Source organism: Amblyomma mixtum, chromosome 1, assembly GCF_055824585.1.
Source record: "Amblyomma mixtum isolate Tamu chromosome 1, ASM5582458v1, whole genome shotgun sequence".
Classification (NCBI taxonomy): domain Eukaryota; kingdom Metazoa; phylum Arthropoda; class Arachnida; order Ixodida; family Ixodidae; genus Amblyomma; species Amblyomma mixtum.
In genome coordinates this window covers 41,953,818-41,966,036 of record NC_143012.1, presented here as the reverse complement: position 1 = coordinate 41,966,036, position 12,219 = coordinate 41,953,818, and the positions used below count along the sequence as shown (strand labels likewise).

General features: G+C 43.4%; 1 protein-coding gene across 2 annotated transcripts in view; it reads right to left on the bottom strand.

Annotated features, from left to right (window-relative positions):
* Zir (dedicator of cytokinesis) overlaps positions 1–12,092 on the bottom strand; it is a 63,676-nt gene extending 51,584 nt beyond the window's left edge. For both annotated transcript variants that reach the window (XM_089548786.1, XM_089548795.1), the window contains exons 1-10: positions 11,971–12,092; positions 11,676–11,763; positions 10,963–11,141; positions 8,228–8,459; positions 5,670–5,903; positions 4,625–4,710; positions 2,958–3,024; positions 2,282–2,431; positions 1,146–1,208; positions 312–483 (exon numbers count right to left, since the gene is read on the bottom strand). In XM_089548786.1, coding sequence (XP_089404912.1) covers positions 312–483; positions 1,146–1,208; positions 2,282–2,431; positions 2,958–3,024; positions 4,625–4,710; positions 5,670–5,903; positions 8,228–8,459; positions 10,963–11,141; positions 11,676–11,763; positions 11,971–12,011 — 1,312 coding nt within the window. In that variant the 5' untranslated portion in view covers positions 12,012–12,092. The remainder of the gene's footprint in view (positions 1–311; positions 484–1,145; positions 1,209–2,281; positions 2,432–2,957; positions 3,025–4,624; positions 4,711–5,669; positions 5,904–8,227; positions 8,460–10,962; positions 11,142–11,675; positions 11,764–11,970) is intronic.
* Positions 12,093–12,219: the final 127 nt, after the last annotated feature.

Here is a 12,219-nt window from a genome sequence, read left to right as displayed (position 1 = left end):
CGAGATAGATTAAGTTGTCTTAAAGCATGAAATACATACCTACGAGCAAAATGAGTTATGCAGGAAGCATAATAATGAAGTAAAGATTATACAGACTGCAAATGATGAAATATGAATAAAAACGAGAAAAGTCACACTGTCACAATGCTACATAAAAGAATAAAGGAGTCCACTGAGGCAGCATTATGCATAAGAGTTAAATTCTCCGTATTCCTCAAGTTCTGCTTACTATACACACTATACACACAGGACGGAGCCCCGTGCTTCACTTCAGGTGCCAGTGTGTCAATAATACACAAGACTCTCCTCACCTAAGGTGTTGTTAGAGCCAATGCTGTCCCGATCGCTGCCGCTGTCTTTGTCGAGGCTGTTGACTCCCGTCAACACGTTGAGCAGGTAGACGGCTGTCCAGGCAAAGGGCATGCGGTACTTGCCGAGCCGCTTGCACGTCGCCGCAGCGTTGGCACGCACTTTCTCCTTGTTCTGCAAATGGCACACGTTCAGTCAACACTTTCAAGCACCAAAGTAATCTCGTGGTGCACTGCGGCAAGGTTAGCGAATTGTGGTCGACACAGTGCATTAACAATTCAGCACAGTTCCAGGAAAGCTCAGTAAGCAATATGTACTTTGTTAGTAATAATAATAGTAATAATAATAATACAAAAATAATCTGCAAGTGCATGCATGCAGATGCAAAGAGGAAAGCACCAAAGCATTCTCATGGTGCACTGCGGCAAGGTGAATGAATTGTGGTCAATACAGTACATTAACCATCTCGCACAGTCCCAGGGAAGCCGAGTAAACAATATGTATCTGGTTAATAATAATAATAATAATAATAATAATAATAATAATAATAATAATACTAACAACATAATCTGTAAGTGCATGCTGAATGTAAAGAGGATGTCTAGGCAAAGACCACCGTAGTGACAAGAATGCTACTGGAACAACCAAATTTCACTGCCTGGTCTTTGCAGCGATATATGCACGCAATGAAAACCCACAACCACATTTCAGTTTGCAACGGTTCCAAGCTCACATAACTGTAGTAATCACAGTAGCCGCAAAGCATGACAGTTACACAACGGAGGTTTGCAGACACAATTTTTTTTTTCTTGAGATAGCACAACATAATGCGTTACCTTTTCATCCTTCATGTAAGGTTCGGCACACTCGTTGATATCTCCTTGTAAAACTTTTTCAAGCTGAAAAAAAAAAAGATAGAAATTGAACCATCCTTAAACCTCGGATCACAGTAGACAACGAGCAACACGAAGAACAGACTGGAATGCAGAAGCAGCCTTCAGTCGCAAAGAGTGCGCAAGTATACCAAAACCAAACAACATTTTAGAAGGCCATAAAAATGCCAAGTTCAGCATAAACCTGAAACACAAAAGTGTTAAAAGGACGTCGAACCCTGCAACTAGGCAACAGATCACAAGCTTCAAAGACAGCCAAGCGCAATTTTTTACTGTTGTGACTGATTCCAATAAGACAAGCTTTTACACTGACAGCAAAACCACTAAGCAACACACCAAAGAAATCACAGTCCAACCTCATTAAAATGAAACGGTTTATAATGAAGTAACAGGTACAAAAAAGGACTGGCTAAATCTGGTAGCTGACGTAGATGGCTACTTGATGTAGATGCCTGTTCTTTTCATTATTACTACATTGTTATTAAACACTGCTGTATCACTGTTATTATGCAATGCACTTTTACTGCTTTCTCATCTCTGAAGTAATGCGCATAAAATACCCAACTTTTTCTATTACACCATAACAGAAACATGCCTGTTCTGCTATTACCGAGTGTACAGCTATAGCACTTTGTTATATTATGTGCAGCGAACAGCGAGTGATGATCCTTTTTTTTTTTTTGCTGTCATGTGCATTTTGTTTCTGTTGTTTAAAATTCTTTATCAAAGGTCCCACAGGCAGTTTGCTACCCCTGCATCTCCATCTGAGTCATTTCAATAAGTTAGCAAAGGAAAAAAGAAATTCACTCTCATACATAACCTGTCCAGCATAACTGCAATTAAATATCTAAATCTGCATCTTCATCGGCTCCCTAGTAAATACATATGTCTGCCTCTATGTCAGAAAGAAACCACAGACACTATTATGTAATGCCTGGCAGATACACCTTGTAAGTTTGAATGTGTATGTCTCAGCGATTCCTGAGCACAAAAGTTTGTTCTACTGCGCTTCAGCAGACATCCCTCCAACCCTTGCTCTGCTGTGCAAAGTTGCTGAAAAAAAAAAAAAAAACACTTACCTTGATGACTAGAAAGAGGTCAGTAGATGGGTAGGTAATGTTAAAGATGCAAGCTCTACACAATGTCGAGATGTCATGGTAAGGGATGTGGTCGGAGAGCATTCTCTTCATGTTCTCCGAGTTCATGTCAAAGTAAAAATTCTCTGAAACCTGGACACAACGGTGAAGACTCAGTAAGGACACATGAAGATCTTCATCACGTAACAACTGGAGATTGAGTGATACAGTAATGCCCGATACATATTGGCACACTTAATATGGTGATCCAAAAACAAACGAAAGCCCGAGTGAAGTCAAAATCATATAAGAATTATGTTCTCATGTTCATCGCGCTGCTCTCTGTACTGTTCAGAAGAACTTGCCATATGGCAAGATTCATTACACAATGATAAAAGTGTCTACATCTGGTGCTAACCAACGTAACTATAAAACCATAGTGCAGTACCATGAACCATCCATGGTTTACTGCCACAGGCATTTTAACTAGCTTCAACTGCAGTTAACAAGTGGACAAGTATAGCCCAGGGCATAGTAATGTCATCTGCACACTGACAGCCAAGGCAAGACTACGACTAGCACTGGCATTCAAGTCCCACAATAGCATATCTGCGCATTTTTGAGGACAACAGTTCATTGAAGAATTTAGAAACTAAAGCAACAAACAAGTATGGCTTACTTTTTTCTTTTCTTTGGCGTCATAAATAGCCATGCTTCCAAAGATGGGCTCAACCTCGAGCTCAAGCCTTCAAGGAAACAAAGGACAAAGTCAGTGTGTCAGGTGTGTGAAGTAAGATTCTAGCAGAGATAATACCAGAATGCCTACAAACATTGCTTTGAACAGCTACAGTGAAAGGCAACAAAGGTATTGCATATGAGATGCAATTAGAAAAGAAATGGCTTTGAAAAATTTGGACTGTGTGCTCATTCAATGAGAATAGAATAAGGACGATGGCAGCAGGCTCAACACACGGCAGTTTTCCGAGGCTGTGCCTTCTAAAATTTAAAGTTGTGGCTCCTTGCTTTAAGAATGGCTCCAGACAAAGCCCCTTGTTGCTTTTCAATTTCTGCACCTTTGATGAATTACAATTACAGCCTAAGCAACAACAACCTACTTATAAATTTGTAAGTACTGAAATTTCCAGTACATAGTGTGTGAACTATACATGTTTAAATGTTATAATTCTATGCTGCATGAACTGTTTAAAGGTACGGAATAAACAAAACTACCGAATAATCTAATATAATGCGCAGTGGAAACACAATGATTGCCTTTAGGAGGTTTTTTTTGTTTATTTTTTTACAGGCATACTTTCGTTGCGTTTATTTCCTGTTATCGGGCAGTTTACTGATTTTATGTATGGTACCTGATGCTAAGAGCTACCTCCATCTGAAGAATATCACGCGTCCTGTCACTACAATCAAAATAAAGCATGGGGGCTAATCATCGAGATCACCGCGAGACCCGGATCACTTGAAACAACCAGCAATATCTCGCGCTACAAATGTCACACCGGAACAAATTTTGTTTTATTGGGCTATCAGAGCATGTACACACCAACGAGATCTAGACACTTTTTTGTGCATGGAAAATCTTAAAGCAATCATGCATGTGAAGTGTGATGTTGCAATTTTCAGACTCCCATTCAGATGAGCTCTACAGATGATGCATCTGAATGACGAGTTCTGCTTCATGGTGGTAGGAGGTATCCGTCAAGCAAAAGCACCCCGTTCACAAGAATTTAAATGCACTGGAGTTCGAGCTGCAGTTGATTTACCTCTGCACTTGTATCCAATCAACACAGTCTTTTCAACGATCTGTTCAACTACATTTTTTCTTTTCCGAGTAAAAATTTGCAAACCGAGTGGACACTATCGCCATCTGGCGTAAAAACTACGAACCAAAACTAAGGTGCTTATCATGTACCGTCATCTATTTATTTGCTGATAAGAGACATTTTTTTCCAGCACACAGCGTTCCGCCGTCTTTTTCCACTTTGGCCTTTTCATCGCTGGAAGCCAGATCGCTGTCCTTGGAAGCGAATGAATTATGAGTCTATACCCCAAGACATCAACCACAACAGCTCAACCCTAAAACGAGGTTTTTTTTCATGAAGTATGAGTACAGTTCAATCATTACATTGGGATTCCAAGTAAGAAGAGCACTGCGCACATCAACCTGCCACTCCATCTACCTTGATGTAAAAAATATAGTTGAGAGTTGAAACTAATTTATGGTGTTTGAATGACACATCAAACTGGTGAAAGAAAAAGAACATATGGCAAGCACTCCAAAGCAACAGCACCAAAATGCTGGTGAAGAACATCTTGGAACAGCTGGCATACTTGAGAGCAAGGCACCGAACGAGAATCCGGTGGGCCATGTGTTCACGGGGGGGCTCAGACGGCATCCGTCTTTCAATAATTTCTTCCTGCACAACAAAAAAAGAAATAAGAACATAAGAACTGTCTGTTAACAGAGAGATGTGTCATCACCATCCTCATCCTGACTACGCCCACTGCAGGGCAAAGACCTCTCCCATGTCTCTCCAATCAACCCTGTCCTTTGTCAACTGTGGCCGCCGTGTTCCCGCAAACTTCTTAATCTCATCCACCCACCAAACTTTCTGCCACCCCCTGCTATGCTTGCCAATCCACACTTCCAGAATATTTCTGGAAAGTTCTTTATGCATGCAGAATACTTGATGTGGTAATCACCTCCTCCCTACTGCTCTCATTATGAGCAAGGCCTTGTGAATAGTGCTGTTAAAAAAAAACGATCTCATTATTGCATGACAGTCTACCCAAAACCCAAGCAATAGAATTACCATTGCTGTGGCTACTAAATGGAGGATGTGGCTTTAAGCAAAGAATTTTTATTTCTTTACATATTAACATCAAATTTTTTAGCACATTAGGAATAATATTGTGACTACTTTAACCAAATACCACTATTAAATCTCCAGAAAACTGCTTTTAATATACAGTAGAACTTCGTTATAGCAAACAGGTAAAAATCGTAAAACAGTTCGATATAGCCAAAACTTTTAATATAAAACTTCACCAAAAACTTCAGCTGGAGTATTCACCATCTTCACTCCATGGCAATCTATGTGAGCAGAGGATGGCTGCCAGAAACCTACAACAACCAACCGTGTTGCTGGTTCCGGGGCACTATCAACAGATGTGAGAGGCGAAAACGGGTGCCAACCACCTTGCTACAACCTGATCTCGTTGCTATATCTTCAGTAGCACTGTTGGCAAATGCGAGATAGAGCGCCAACCATGGTGCAAACGCTTTCCACACCACCACCAGTCACCCATTGTAGTGAGACAAAGCCTATCATGAAAGTTCAGACACGAAAGAAACAAAAGTTGACCATTTGCTCACCTCTTCCTGTTGTGGGTACAGCTCAAAGAGGGCGTCGTGGCGTTTCTCCAAACGCTGGGCTGCATTTCTGCGGTCCAGCTCATCGGGAGGAGTGCGCTCGAGAAGGGACGGGACCAGGGGATCAGCCGCGGAGTTGCGCAGGTCAAAGACACTGCTCGCCCAACTTCCGCGCGGAGTTTCAGCTGCGCTAGCGCACCGGAACTCAACAGAAGAGATGCTGTCCGCTGGTGAGGGCTGCACAAAATGCAGACGCATGACTGAAATCAGCACTCAAAGCTGCACGTGTTTATCCAACAAAGCACTCACTGACAGTAGGTAGTGTGTGCAACGCATATGTAACCTGCTTTCTTTGTTAACCTACTGTGACAGCACGAATTAGAGTCCCAGAACCATTCAACTAATTAGCCACTAAACAGTTTCATGCTATTTAGCAGTTTAAAATAACCACATGTTGCTCTAAAGCAGAGGTTCTCAAACTTTTTTGCCTCAAGGAACCAAGCAGTACCAAGGAAACCCCCCACAATTGGTCAGTGTTGCTTATGAATAAACCCTTCACGTTTTTCCCCTTCACAAGAGCATTAGCTCTTACTCATCACGTTTCAATATTTTATGGGGTCTGCTACCACCCTGAGATCACAGCGCCATCTGTGGCAGCAAATAGAAAACAGCACATCTCGCATTGAGATTAACGCTCGTTACTTCAACATCTTCCAGACGGTGGCGGCCTTTTTACCATTTCGTCCATTTCTGTAAGCATTTTTTTTGTTTTTCAGCGTTCAGCTATCAGTTTATTAAATGGCCATCTCTCACTAATGCTCAGACCTCTAACTCCAAGACGAGAACGCAGAAAACTATAGACAAAAAAGGAACACGTCACCGCATTCGGGCTCTTGACCAGCTGCGCTGTGTACAGAATCATGTGATGGCTCGCCCCAATTTCAATAGCCATCTGCCGCTCACAGCTCTGGCAGCGGAGTGGTGTCAAGATTTCTTTGTTTCGGCAGATACTGGCTTTTTTCAGTGCAAGCGGGCTCGCTGGTGGTAAACTTTGCCCAGGCACTGCCAACACAGTCGAATCACCCAGAAAAACATCCAACGCAGGCCATGCTAAGAGCTCCGACAAAGACATGCGTTTTTTTTTTTTTTTTTCATCTTGGCTACGCTCTGTTAGCTCGGAAGTGCGACCCACACCTTCAGTTGCCACATGCATGCCAAAGTCACTTTTGCGCATGCACGTGGCGCCATCTGGAGACGAGGAAGAGACGTGCAAAAAGGGGGGGGGGGGGGGGGGGGGGGACTGGCCAGTGCGGGTGCTCGCAGAGCCCAGTCTGAGAGCCCTGGTCTACAATGTCGGGTCCTACTTGTGCAAACTCGCTCTTGTCAGACAAACACCCCTGCCAACATTCAGCAAGAGGTGGTGCTATTACACTAAAATGATGACCACTACCTTCAAATGAATTCATTTTAGCATTCTCTGAAATTTTTAAGGCAAAAGCCTTCAATGGCTCATTCTCTGGTCTGTCCAACCCAGCTGCCAAAAGGTGATGTCAATGACGGGTGTCCACTGAGACAGTTAATGCGTAATTTCCTTTCCTCAAATACAATTTTCATTTTCTTCATTATGGCACCTCTTTCTTCTTTCACACCTCTTTCTTCTTTCACTCCCACTTCCTCTGGGTTGCCTGGAAGCATCCCAACACACTGGCGCATTCCACTCCTAAAGGGGAAGCTGAAGTGTCATTAATTAGTAATTTGTCATTAATTAGTCATTAGTGCTTAATCATGTGTGACGCCACCAGTGCCACAGAGGCAGTTAAAGTGGTGCTGAAAACGCTTTCGCCTCTACGCACTTTAGACAGTCAAAGTGCCCCCTGAATTTTTTTTACATCACTTCTGAAGGGAAAAAGCAGGAACTGAAACTGAAATGTACAAAAAAAATGGTAAAAGTCCAGTCTCTTCAATGATGCGTATGTGAGTGTCTTGCTGAAAGCTGTGCCACTGTCCCGACTGATTCGACATATTTCAGGAAACGAGCGTCATGCCTGCTCGTCAACTTCCCAGACACAGTGGGGTCCTTGTCACTGAGACATTTTTCAATGATCTCTTACGCATGCAATCATTCAAAATTACCTATACAGGTGGCAAGTATACAAGAAGCCTACTCTAGATTACAGGGTAAGATAGGATAACATTATTCAGCTCTATAAAGCTTTTATGTGGTCAGATGAGTCCATCCGCAACGGTCGGTTGCCCCTATTCCAGGGCTCCGCTGGTTGCTGCCGTCAGCTGAGCTCGCCGTATCAAACCGATCTGGTCATCGCGGCAGTCGCTGGAGAGCAGACCCTCCCATTGCTCCACACTTGGGTTTGGTTAACTGGGACTACGTCAACTTTTTGACATGCCCATGTGATGTGATACAGTGTAGGTTTTTTATGAAACATACACTGATTATGTCTACTTCTTCTAGATTCTAGATTTCTAGATTATGTCAACTTTCCCTGCCACCTGTTATGAGTGTGTGCACCAACAATCTGCAGCAATTAGTGAGAGTGCCTCACCGGAACGTCTTCTCCCTGTGCCAGCGATGACTGCTGTGAGTGGCGGGACAGCTCGTCGCACACATCCACCTCGTATTCTTGCTTGGTTGTGGTGCGCACCACAGCGGCCCTTTCCAGCGCTGCTTCCCTAACGATGACACTGGAGCTGTGGCCCTGGTAGCACCGGCTCACCACCACCCAGTCTGAGGTGTAGGTGTGGAGGCACTGACGCATGTGGAAGTCCAGGTCCTCTCTGTGAAGACAGGCAGCGAACAGTGATGGCAACTGTGCAGACCCTGTGGTACAGACTGGTTTGGTTTGTAAGGTTTTACGTCCCAAAGCGACTCAAGCTGTGAGGGACGCCGTAGTGCAGGGCTGTGGATAATTTTGACCACCTGGGGCTCTTTATCGTCCACTGACATCGCACAGTACATGGGCCTCCAGCATTTTGCCTCCATTGAAATACGACCGCCGCAACCAAGATAAAACCCGTGTCTTTCGGGTACAGCAGCCGAGTAACATAACCAGTGAGCCACTACAGTGGCTCTGGTACAGCACTAGAGATGGCGTCGATATCACACAAGTGCACTGAATGCAGGACAGATGGCGCCACCTGTTCTGCCACGTGTACATGTTTATTTATTTTTTATTAAAGCACTACAAACGGGCGCCATACATCTCTGACATGTCTCGGCACCGCTCCTGCCTCTTGGAATGCGCAATTACATTCCTAGAGCCAAAACAGAGGCCAAAATGAGTGTACTATAGCAATCAGCTCAGTTTATGGGAAGACAGAGGTACAGCTCTGCCCAGAGGTTTTCGATAACTCCTATCCTGTACCAAATGCGGAAGCCCTTTTCCAGTGATTTCCTTTCCCCTTAACAGTAACAATACCCAATTTTCTTCTAATCAAAAACCACATTTTCTTTGCATACTACACACATAATATATATCAACATACCAAACTTAATTACTGATCTCTAAAAAGAAAATTTAAAAAAATGCCCCAAGAAGATAAGCACAGTGCAATTCGCATGAAATTTCCATATCTTTAAATACAAAATATATGATAGATGTCCATCATGCGTACTACTACGCACACAGAGAACTACAAGAATGCAAAATGCCACCTTCCCTGGTGTCTCTTTAACAGGCACAGAAAGCACACTTAAACGTCACATCAGACAAACAAGCGTATCTCTCTACTTCCACTGGCTAAAAGCACACAACCATTGTGGATTAAAATGAATGCGACAGCATCTGCCCTGCATAATCCAACTGCACATAATAAAGCAGTATAGCAGTATTTTTGCTTGTTAAAACTTGCTCAGCTTTATTTTTATTAAAAACTTGCATTTGTGAAAGACAGAACACTTCCTTATTCTCACTCCTAAGTTGCAGCTGGCAAAAGCGGCTCATATATAGGGGCTGGACTTTTTTGGTGTTTACTCCAGAATGCCATTCTCGTTTTTTTTAGGCGACTATCATAATTTTTTGCAGACGAATTACTGGTTTTTTCAGTGATATAATGCAGCATTCCTCAATGGTCAAGACTTACCTACAGCATATTTTGGCCATTTCGTCGGCACGAGCAGTAGATTTACCAGTAGCCAATGCACATATGGTCGTACATGCAGCTGTGCTTGTTGAAGGAAATGATATTCCAATTTCAAAAACCAGCAGAAGTTAAATGATTAACCATTCAACAAAAACGCAAACTGAAATTTATTTTTAAAAACTGGGCTGTCATGTTATCATTGGGCTGTTGCTCTGAGTTGAACTCGATGGCAGGGCATTACACAGCCTGCATGCTGACTGCAGCTATGGAATCATTGTGGTAGACAGACCACAACCCCTTTTTGGTGAAACTTATGCATGACGCTTAGAGATGCTAAGGAGAAGCATACTTAATCGAGTAACAGCCCTTAGCGGGCGGTGACAGTGAACAGCACTAGGCTAGCAGATGACTTCCGACTAGGAGTGTAGCCTGCCGGTCTGAAGAGGCATGCAAGATAATGAAACTATGCCTGAAAGCGAACAGCAGCACTATTTAATCCAACAGTACCACCATCTCACCATGCCTTGTTAATTCTTCTTATGATAAGAGTATAACTCCTACTTAATAGCTAGCACGCTATAGTGCTCGTGTCGAGAGTACTAATTTTTTGATTAAAATTTAATTTTTAAAATTGAATTCAGTGTACTTTAATATTTACTTTTTTTCGGTTTAAATTAGAAGGTCCCGCTCCCAACAAAACGTAAGAGCTTATTAACGCAATAGCGTTAAAGGCCCCGTTACACAGAAAGTCCGGTATCAGCATCGTCGGTGCTGGCGTTGTGAGTGAAAAATCATGAGCATGACTAACAGGTAGTGCCCAGAGAGCAATCTAGGTGGCAGATTGGTCACCTAGGGTCACGTGACCTTGCGGTGTCATCACAAACTGCCCACCGTGGCAGGTGGCAGTTAAACTAATGATTGGTCGCTCGGGAAGAGCAACCTGGGCCGCAGATCGCCCACCAATGGCAGCACCTGCCATCGCAGGGCAGTGGTGCATCGCTTAACCACTCCACCACTATGCCAGGAGTGGTATGAGGACCCCCAGGGATCTATGAATGTTAAGTGGAGAACGACCCTTTACATATATGGAAATCAACCATTACGCTATCGCGTCATACTTAATTTTTTCTTGTCCCACTTCTAGAAGCCCTTTAGTCAATAAAAAAAAAGAAGCAGAGAAATAACAAAGTAGTTTTACGGGTTCTCCTCTGGCACGATGGGTTCAATGGTCCGACATTTCCTCGGTAAGATGCCAACTTCCACATCGTCAGGAGGGAAGTCAAGCAGTTCACTGATGGCATCACGGTCAACCAGATCCTGGTGCTGTTGCAGGAACTCTTCAAAGTCCAGTGGTTCAACGACATCACTGAGGGGAACCTGTGAAATTGCAGCGACAGCATACTCAAAAACTGAATAATGGCAATTTCGCAGCATCACCAAAATATTGTACTCTTAAGCACAAGGCACCAGAATTAACCTATTTAGAAATAAATGCATTGGCGAGTTAATAATAAAAATGAATACTTTATTTGCACTGTGTAGAGGTGTAGTGCAACACAACAGTTCTTTATATTCAGTAAAACCACTGTAGAGCGCTTAAAGGGACGACAGCAAATCAGTGCCGGAGAGTATTTACTATACAACCTACTAAACTGTTTTAATTGCTAATAATGTTTAAGTTTCAAAAGTTAAAGCACATGTACAGATTATTAAGTGAATAATTAGTGCGACACCCGATCGGTAAGAGAGCCCGACCACAAAACAAAAGGTCATTCCTCTGTATGCATGACAGGTTGCTCCTACGAAAAGGGCGCGTCATCAAAGTGGGGCACTTTCGAGCCAGCACCAGAAATCTGCATTTAGTTTCGCAACGACGCTCCTCGTGAAATGAAGCAAGATGCAAATACAGACACTCCCTTGAGTTCCGCCGAGTCCATGCGCGAAATCTCTCTCCGCTGTACTGCTTGCAATTTGCCGCCTGACGTCGGCATTCGCTTGTCTGAAACGAAAATACGGCAAGCGTCATGCCAGAGCGAATGACCGCATGCAAAAGTAACGGCACAACGTCCTGTCAACGCCCTGTTCACTGAACACGGGTTTAATGGCAGCAGAACAAAAACAAAGATGTCATTTTGTGCACACTAATAATAAGTCTGTTCATGCGCAACCCCCATTTCAACGAGACAAATTTCTAGGCAGGCCTTACTTGTTCAGTTTCTGAACAAACGCGCGCTGGCCGGACGCCATAGCGGCGATAGCGGCTTCTGGTGCGTTCGATTGAGGCACAATGTGCACATTTGTACAAGAGCGCGTTCGAAGCCGCTTCGATTTGTCTGCACTGCTGCACCGGTTGAAGGAGTGCAGCGCATTCGCTCCGCCACTACAACCATAGAGCTATTGATTGCAACCAAACCATGGTGTTTGAACCAAACTCTTTTATCTGAGTTCCAACGTT